The 9,721-nt window shown below is 42.2% G+C and overlaps 1 protein-coding gene across 1 annotated transcript; it reads right to left on the bottom strand.

Moving 5' to 3' along the window:
* Window positions 1-581: 581 nt before the first annotated feature.
* On the bottom strand, window positions 582-9,274 carry LOC126600143 (protein PLANT CADMIUM RESISTANCE 10-like). Its single transcript, XM_050266692.1, has 4 exons — window positions 9,117-9,274; window positions 8,320-8,536; window positions 7,198-7,424; window positions 582-1,002 (listed from the first exon to the last, which is right to left on the bottom strand). The coding sequence occupies exons 2-4, from the start codon at window positions 8,489-8,491 to the stop codon at window positions 835-837; spliced, it is 567 nt and encodes a 188-aa protein (XP_050122649.1). The 5' UTR covers window positions 8,492-8,536; window positions 9,117-9,274; the 3' UTR covers window positions 582-834.
* Window positions 9,275-9,721: the final 447 nt, after the last annotated feature.

Below are 9,721 nucleotides of genomic sequence, written 5' to 3'. Positions count from 1 at the left end.
ACTGGCTCTCCTAACGCAGCACCAGTACAAAACAAAAGGAAAACGAAAACGAAAACGAAAAGGAAAACGAAAGAACATGAAATATTGAAATGGCAAAGTTGATCCCAAGTTTCGCTTCGTCCCAATCCACAACAATGTCTTCCATACTCAAGCAAAGGGTTAGACAACGAAAAACGAAACGAGCTATAAAGAAGTAAAACCTGTAGCAACAACATCCGCGAGAGAAACCTTTGCCATCACTTCAAACTTGGAAGCAACTAACCTTTCTGGAGTAAACCAACAAAAATCATGCTCATAAACGTTTTCGCATATAAAAGTATGGAATGAGACGGTGTGCGGGTAGACAATGGAGGATTAAACTAAATACATGACGGATTCCGCCCCTCGGTCCAAAGAAGCCACATCCTTAGTTGAGGTGCTCATGAAAATAACAAGTACCTTCACTATTACAGAAATATAACAACAATAAAATACTCTGTAACCATGTGTAGAAACCATCCGTGAAACACGATCACAAAAAGCGTGTGTGCTTGCACGAAGAGTGAGAGAGAGATAAACAGATAGAGGGAGAGAGAGCACTGTTGTTCATTCCATAATATTCATCCTGCATTTCATAATGGAAAGTAGCATAGGTTCCGGGTTGAAGCACAAACACCGAAAAAAGTACATCATGCTGATAACGTAAAAAATCAACCCGGGAACAGACCAAAGAAGATAAGTGAAAATAAAAAATAAATTGTGGAAGGCTTCAATAACATTACCCACTGAAGAGCACAAAGAAGGTTGTGTAACCTAAACCAAATGCTGATCCTACAGGAGTATTAAAATTGTGGTTTACTTTTGGAGACCTGGTTCCATTGTCTGGACTGGTGGTGCTGTAACTACAGCCAGACTCAGGTCAGGAGGGCCGGAATTAGACTTTTCACGGATCTCCCGGTACTCCTGACAAAGTGCACACAGGTGGCAGAAAAAATGAGTGACGAAGTCTCCACATGGTGCTTCCTACAAAATTCATGGACAAGAAATGATAAGCCCTAGTGAAGTAATAAAACTAAGAATAAGCAGTTGTCCCACAAAAAGTTTCGAGTAGTTCATGACCTCCCGCAAACATATTATTTCAAAGTAATCAACAACAACAACAACAACAACAACAACAAAGCCTTTTCCCACTAAGTGGGGTCGGCTATATGAATCCTAGAACGCCATTGCGCTCGGTTTTGTGTCATGTCCTCCGTTAGATCCAAGTACTCTAAGTCTTTTCTTAGAGTCTCTTCCAAAGTTTTCCTAGGTCTTCCTCTACCCCTTCGGCCCTGAACCTCTGTCCCGTAGTCACATCTTCGAACCGGAGCGTCATTCGGCCTTCTTTGCACATGTCCAAATCACCAGAGCCGATTTTCTCTCATCTTTCCTACAATTTCGGCTACTCCTACTTTACCTCGGATATCCTCATTCCCAATCTTATCCTTTCTCGTGTGCCCACACAACCCACGAAGCATCCTCATCTCCGCTACACCCATTTTGTGTACGTGTTGATGCTTCACCGCCCAACATTCTGTGCCATACAACATCGCTGGCCTTATTGCCGTCCTATAAAATTTTCCCTTGAGCTTCAGTGGCCTACGACGGTCTCACAACACGCTGGATGCATTCTTACACTTCATCCATCCAGCTCGTATTCTATGGTTGAGATCTCCATCTAATTCTCCGTTCTCTTGCAAGATAGATCCTAGGTAGCGAAAACGGTCGCTTTTTGTGATCTTCGCTAGATTGCTCCGGTCATTAGTGTGGATAAGTATATAAATGGATAGAGATAGGAAAGCAAACACAAGATGTACGTGGTTCACCTAGATTGGCTACGTCCACGGAATAGAAGAGTTCTCATTAATTGTGAAGGGTTTACACAAGTACATATGTTCAAGCTCTCCTTTAGTGAGTACAAGTGAATGATTTAGTACAAATGACATTAGGAAATATTGTGAGAGAATGATCTCGTAATCACGAAACTTCTAAGTATCGGAGTGTGGTGTCGTCTTGACTTGCCTTATCTGTCTCATAGGTAGATGTGGCATCTTCTCTGGGAGTACTCTTCCTCCATCCAGGGGTGGTATCTTTAACTGGTGGAGATGCACAAGGTAATGTATCAATTTCACTTGAAGCTTACTTGTAGTTTCAGGCTTGGTCAAGCGCGATACAAACCATGTAGTAGGAGTCCTCCAAGTCGCCGAGCTAGGGGGTCTGCTGAAAGAGGTGACAGACAAGGTAAGCAATCAGAGCTCCGACTGATTGTTCACCTTCTCCCCATCTTGCAGCAGCATGAAGGATAAAGAGAAGAAAAATGAGAAGAGATGATATGAGATACTTTTGCTTTTGAAGAAGTAACTTTCCACAGGCTTATTCTTGAACTGAGCTGGAGGGTTTTCTGGTTTCCTCCAGAGTATAAGGCCGGCTGAAGAATTTGAGGGTCAAAACAAGTCCATCAAATCTAGAGTACGTTCCACCCTGCTGATATGGGATACTTTTGCTTTTGACAGAGTAATGGATGTATCGGCACGTGTGCTGTTACGCTTGTCTCCACATGCTTCCTTGTATCCTTCGCACTTGCCCTATCTGTTCCTCAAGCAGATGCGGAATCTTCCCTGGAAACATAAGATGTTGAAGATGAGTACTCGAGAGCAATGCCAGGTAAGTAATCAGGTAAGGGGTTCCAGGCAGTCGGTTCCTGGCTGGAAGCTTGATTCCAAGTGCTGACTGATTGCTCTCTTTCTCCTTGTCTTGCAGGTAAAAACAAGGTCAAAGGAAAAGACAGGGAAAAAGCATGATATGGGATACTCTTGCTTTTAACCCTGATGATATGAGATATTCTTGCTCTAGTATAGCTTGTTTGCAGAGGTATTATCGGGGGGAAAGAAAGCTGAATATTTCGAAAGGCTTCGTTGGGAGTGCCCTCTCAGATATGATGAAGGGTTGAGCATTTTTGCAGGTCTGCCTGTCCGTTGGGGATGGAGGTCGACATATATAGGAGTCTCCCTAACAAGTAGTGATGCTATTCCTTTACCCTGCTTGGTCATAGCACGGTAGTGGGAGCTGCCAGTTTCACATGTTTTAACTCTGTCAGAGCACTTTGAAAAAGTGGTCTGTGGTATCTGGCTCTCGAGATTCGGAGAACGATGCCTCTTCAATTTTTGAGAAAGCAATCATGCTGGGGGTTTGGCTCTCGAGATTCGGAGAGCAGTGTCTCTTCGATTTTTGAGGAAGTAATCATGTTGGGAGTCTGGCTCTCGAGATTCGGAGGGCGGTGCCTCTTCGATTTTGGAGCAAGCAATCTTGTTGGGAGTGTTGTCTCGAATGTGAGTAAAGGTTAGGCATGTTTGCTAGTCTACCTTGCCACGAAGCACAAAGGTTGACACACAGGGACTTTCCAATTATCCAGCAATGGTACTGTTCCTTTACCCTCTCTTCGATTTTGAGAAAGTAGTCATGTTGGGAGTCTGGCTCTCGAGATTCGGAGGACGGTGCCTCTTCGATTTTGGAGCAAGCAATCTTGTTGGGAGTGTTTTCTCGAATGTGAGTAAAGGTTGGGCATGTTTGCTAGTCTACCTTGCCACGAAGCACAGAGGTTGACAAACAGGGACTTTCCAATTATCCAGCAGTGGTACTGTTCCTTTACCCTTGTGGGTAATAATATGGTAGCTAGACCTTCAAAATTTATGTGTCTAAACTTTGTTAGTGTTGTTTCTTTGCTATTCTTTTACCTTTCTTGGTACCCATGAGCTATTGTTGCGTGTGGGAAGTGGGTGATTGAACAGTAAGATTCATGTGCTTTCTACTTCACCAGAAGTCTTCGACAAAATGCCCATAATTTCTGCAAAGCTGAGTGTGCGTGTGACAGGTGCTGACAAGGCTAGAAAAGTAGGTGCCGCTTCGATTTCTGAGATCGGCCCTCGTGGTCTCTGAGCAGCCCAGCTTTTGAGAAAGCGAGCGCCTCTTCGATTGATTCGGAGAACGATGCCTCATCGATTTTTGAGAAAGCAATCATGCTGGGGGTCTGGCTCTCGAAGATTCGGGGAGCAGTGTCTCTTCGATTTTTGAGAAAGTAATCATGTTGGGAGTCTGGCTCTCGAGATTCGGAGGGCGGTGCCTCTTCGATTTTGGAGCAAGCAATCTTGTTGAGAGTTTTCTCGAATGTGAGTAAAGGTTGGGCATGTTTGCTAGTCTACCTTGCCACGAAGCACAGAGGTTGACACACAGAGACTTTCCAATTATCCAGCAATGGTACTGTTCCTTTACCCTCTCTTCGATTTTTAAGAAAGTAGTCATATTGGGAGTCTGGCTCTCGAGATTAGGAGGACGGTGCCTCTTCGATTTTGGAGCAAGCAATCCTATTGGGAGTGTTTTCTCGAATATGAGTAAAGGTTGGGCATGTTTGCTAGTCTACCTTGCCACAAAGCACAGAGGTTGACACACAGGGACTTTCCAATTATCCAGCAGTGGTACTGTTCCTTTACCCTTGTGGGTAATAATATGGTAGCTAGACCTTCAAAATTTATGGGTCTAAACTTTGTTAGTGCTGTTTCTTTGCTATTCTTTTACCCTTCTTGGTCAGAGCGATGTAGTGGGAGCTGCAAGCTTCACGTGCTCAACTTTGGCAGAGAACTTTGGCAAAGTTTTATGTGGTACCCATGAGCTATTGTTGCGTGTGGGAAGTGGGTGATTGAACAGTAAGATTCATGTGTTTTCTACTTCCCCAGAAGTCTTCGACAGAATGCCCATAATTTCCGCAAAGCTGAGTGTGCGTGTGACAGGTGCTGACAAGGCTGGAAAAGTAGGTGCCTCTTCGATTTCTGAGATCGGCCCTCGTGGTCTCTGAGGAGCCCATCTTTTGAGAAAGCGAGCGCCTCTTCGATTTCTGAGATCAGCCTTCGAGGTCTTTGAGCAGCCCAACTTTTGAGAAAGCAAACGCTTCTTCGATTTCTGAGATCAACCCTCGTGATCTCTAAGCAGCCCAGCTTTTGAGAAAGCAAACGCCTCTTCGATTTCTGAGCAGGCGCCTCTTCGATTTCTGAAGCTCCGTCGAGTGCAGATTTTTATAGGGGCTGGCATTAAGTTCCAAAGCACACTTGAATCTCCACCAGTAGGAGCTTCATTCTTGCACTTCTAAGATCTTGATTTGTCCGACCTCTTCTCTCTTCAACACCTTTGAAAATGTCTGGCCCCTCCGACCGTCGTTTTGACTTGAACCTTGTTGAAGAGGCAGCCCCGCCTTCTCCAGACAACATATGGCGCCCATCCTTCGTCTCCCCTACTGGTCCTCTTACCGTTGGGGATTCCGTGATGAAGAATGATATGACCGCTGCGGTGGTGGCCAGGAACCTTCTCACTCCCAAAGATAACAGACTACTTTCCAAACGGTCTGATGAGTTGGCTGTTAAGGATTCGCTGGCTCTCAGTGTTCAGTGTGCAGGTTCTGTGTCTAATATGGCCCAACGCCTATTTGCTCGAACCCGCCAAGTTGAATCATTGGCGGCTGAAGTGATGAGTCTCAAACAGGAGATTAGAGGGCTCAAGCATGAGAATAAACAGTTGCACCGGCTCGCACATGACTATGCTACAAACATGAAGAGGAAGCTTGACCAGATGAAGGAAACTGATGGTCAGGTTTTACTTGATCATCAGAGATTTGTGGGTTTGTTCCAAAGGCATTTATTGCCTTCGTCTTCTGGGGCTGTACCGCGTAATGAAGCTCCAAATGATCAACCTCTGATGCCTCCTCCTTCTAGGGTTCTGTCCAGTACTGAGGCTCCAAATGATCCCCCTCCGGTGCCTTCTCTTTCTGGGGCTCTACCGACTGCTGAGACTTCTCCTAAGCAACCTGTGTGAAGGCTCCCTCTTGTGTGTTTATTTTGACTCATGTATATGTACATATTTGTAGCTTATCGGGGATATCAATAAATAAGCTTTCCTTCATTTCAACGTATTGTGTTAGATACACCAAAGCCTTCTTCGCTAAGTTCTTTGAATTTTCTTTTGTTGAAGCTTGTATGTTGAAGCTTTCTGAGTGGAGCATGTAGGTTGGGTAGTGTTCCCTTAATTTTCCGAGTAAGGAAAACTTCTCGGTTGGAGACTTGGAAAATCCAAGTCACTGAGTGGGATCGGCTATATGAATCTTAGAACGCCATTGTGCTCGATCCTGTGTCATGTCCTTCGTTAGATCCAAGTACTCTAAGTCTTTTCTTAGAGTCTCTTCCAAAGTTTTCCTAGGTCTTCCTCTACCCCTTCGGCCCTGAACCTCTGTCCCATAGTCGCATCTTCTAATCGGAGCGTCAGTAGGCCTTCTTTGCACATGTCCAAACCACCGTAACCGATTTTCTCTCATCTTTCCTTCAATTTCGGCTACTCCTACTTTACCCCGGATATCCTCATTCCTAATCTTATCCTTTCTCGTGTGCCCACACATCCAACGAAGCATCCTCATCTCCGCTACACCCATTTTATGTACGTGTTGATATTTCACCGCCCAACATTCTGTGCCATACAGCATCGCCGGCCTTATTGCCGTCCTATAAAATTTTCCCTTGAGCTTCAGTGGCATACGGCGGTCACATAACACACCGGATGCACTCTTCCACTTCATCCATCCAGCTTGTATTCTATGGTTGAGATCTCCATCTAATTCTCCGTTCTTTTGCAAGATAGATCCTAGGTAACGAAAACGGTCGCTCTTTGGTATTTCTTGATCTCCGATCTTCACCCCTAACTCGTTTTGGCCTCCATTTGCACTGAATTATTTCAAAGTAATCAAATAAATTATTTTCCACCAATGAGCACAATATAAAGTCACATTCCCTATCACTTGAAGCCTTTCGTTACTATATATGAACCTTTCTTTTTTAAATCTTAGAGTGGTAAGCCTTATATATGGTGTCACGCACGGGCATGAATTGCGGTGGGAAGCTCAAACTTTAACATGGTATCAAAGCATTCATTCGACGTGTCAAACCCAACTTCTACATCAATAATCAGTCACATTTTTGGTAATCATTTCTATTTCTCAAACAGTCAAAACGCAGATTGAAACTCAGATGAAAAGTAAACAAAATTCAAGAAGGAACTGAGAGAATAAAAGCACAAAATCAAAACTTTTCTACTCTTAAAAAGTTAACAGACTTTAAGCCTGTAAATTGAAAAACGATGTTATACCTGAAGATTATACTTTGTTCTTAGGGCACTGCGGTAGCCACAAGCATAACATGCAACAAAGCATCCCGGTATGCCCAAAAACAGGCCCTCAGTCAATAAGCAGCAGGCGGTATTAACAAGTGCCCACAAAATAAAATGAGTCATGCATGATCCTAACAATGTCCCAGAACCCAGAAATTCTGCATTCTTTCCAAACAGAAAGCAAGGACAAAATAGACCTACACAACCTGTAAAAAAAAATTCGGCAATCAGATGGTCGTCATTGGTTTGAAAGCCATAATCTGGAGACATGATGGATGAAGCTCCTGCTACTGTTACGAACATATTTAGCAGTGGTTGTGTACCTAAGAAGCAAATGTTACAACTTATCGTGATAAACAAAAAAATATAAACAAGTCAGATTACCCTCTTCCCATGTACATCCTCCTCTAACGTATTCAAAACATTATCATCTATTTATTCACCACTAACAACACAGAGTATATACCAACAACCAATGCTTTACCTCACATCAGACTGGATATCGCATCCTTAAAATGAGGTTTAAAGTACTTAATATATGGGTCTTATTAATAATCTTTATCCAAATTTTGTCCATGAAAAATTCAAGGTGTTAGTTGATCAACGTACACATCATAAGTTCTGTTATTCTAACCTACTGTTGTCTTCATGTTCTCGTCAAGTTTGATGGGATAGTATATACTGTTTGATCTATAAAAAAAATCCGTGCATGGTTACTCGCCTAAAATCTAGATATTGCAATGGCTTCTAACTAACACAGAATGAATACCAATCACAAATTCAGACATAAAAGAGGTCCTCCACATATTGAAGAATACTTAGAGAACATTACAACAACAACAACATCAACAACAAAGCCTTTTCCCACTAAGTGGGGTCTGCTAACTTAGAGAACATTAATGCATAAAAAATAAGAGGCAAGCATATAGTAACCTATAGGGTTAGTTATATAATTCAAGTCCTCTCCTAGCCTTGCTTAAAGAATCCTCGTAAAATTCATGTATAATGACAACAGGCTAATTTTCGTTTTCCCTACTCAAGAAGGCACCTTCATAATTTTCCTTCTGATAAATCAAGGTCACAAAGCAGAAAGTAGCGTACAGCTCTGCATATCGTCACAGCAAGCGCAGATTCCAGAAGACCATTGTTTGGGCCCGTCAACGCTGTTCTGCTGATTAGGCGGGTCTTCATTTCGCAAAACAATCGCTGATTCAGAATCCGACATTCCCAACGGAATGTAAGCAGGTGGAGCGTAACTGCTTTGGCCTTTCATCTTCTTCCTGGTTACACAAATGATCTGTACCAGTACCCAAAAGCACTAGAAACGGATAAAAAAGAAAAAGAAACAGAGTCAATGAATGTGCAATCCCACAGATCTCAACCAGTCACAAAAACACTTCTATTAAGAATTAACCAACAAACACGAAAGCGAAACAGACACAATGTGAGAGGGAGAGAAATCATCAGTGGGGGCGGCAACGCTTTTGTCAAGATTTCAAAGAGTCAGACCAGCGGCCCACTACTAATCACGCAAACTTATGGGGCTTCATCACAAAAAAAGCCCCGGTATCATTAGGAGCGGAAGCATTCGTTACATACTGTAATTTATTTGGTCAATTTTCGATGTGGGATTCTTGTATTCTTCAACACATACAAATGCTAAGATTGAAACTCTTGAGTAACAAATTCAACGAATTCGAACACAAAACAAAGCATCAAATCAAAAGTTCGGATTTTGGACACAAAATTTGAGATTCAGAGCTAGGATTTAGATAAGAAATCAAGCTATATGCCATGCCCAACATAATTACATATGAATTAGGAAAATAAATAATAAAGAAAATTGAGAGCGAAGAACAATGAAGAAATGGGTAGAAATCGGAAAATAAGATTCTTACCGGGCCGGCTGAGTCGGTGGTGGAGGAAGGAATAGTAGCGCCGACGATCCGCCTGTTCTGTTCGGTGGTTGAGAGAATGGAAATGATGGGAGCTAACCGGGTCCGAGTCGATTGGAAGAGAACCTGGAGTTGATTCCGTTGCTCAAATTACCTTTTTGGGCTTTGACTTAACTAACCTTTTTCTTGATTGAAATTTAGATATACGGCCGTACTATTTAAGGAGTTTTAACGGAATATTTCGGCAATGTTTATTTTTAACGAAAATGATATTTTTACTTTTAAAACGTCATTTTTTGTACTATTTACTTACAATTAAAACTTAAAGTTTTCAAACTATTTTTATTAGTTTTCCTTATTATTTAGTGTCACTTGATATTACCATATAGTTGTGTTTGTTGAAATAATTTTATTATCTAGTTGTATCATTAATTATAACATCTTTCTAATAGAGATAGAATCCACATGTGTTATAAAGATGATACAATTTTTTTTTTTAACAAAAGATGGTATCTAAACTAAGAGTATTGGGGAGTGGGCTAAAACCTCACGATAGACTAGTCATAATAATGTGATTCAAATTCGTTTTTAGTGAGTATTGAACCCAA

The sequence above is a fragment of the Malus sylvestris genome, chromosome 14 (assembly GCF_916048215.2).
Source record: "Malus sylvestris chromosome 14, drMalSylv7.2, whole genome shotgun sequence".
Classification (NCBI taxonomy): Eukaryota; Viridiplantae; Streptophyta; class Magnoliopsida; order Rosales; family Rosaceae; genus Malus; species Malus sylvestris.
This window is presented reverse-complemented; position numbering and strand designations above follow the sequence as displayed.

Bases quoted from the DNA above. Each gene is read 5' to 3' on its own strand.
- LOC126600143 (XM_050266692.1), bottom strand. From the start codon at position 8,491: ATGAAAGGCCAAAGCAGTTACGCTCCACCTGCTTACATTCCGTTGGGA. The intron at 7,425-8,319 runs GTACGCTACTTT...TTTTTTTTACAG, and splicing joins CTGTGACGATATGCAGAGCT to GTTGTGTAGGTCTATTTTGT. The intron at 1,003-7,197 runs GTATAACATCGT...TGAATTTTGTAG, and splicing joins GAACAAAGTATAATCTTCAG to GAAGCACCATGTGGAGACTT.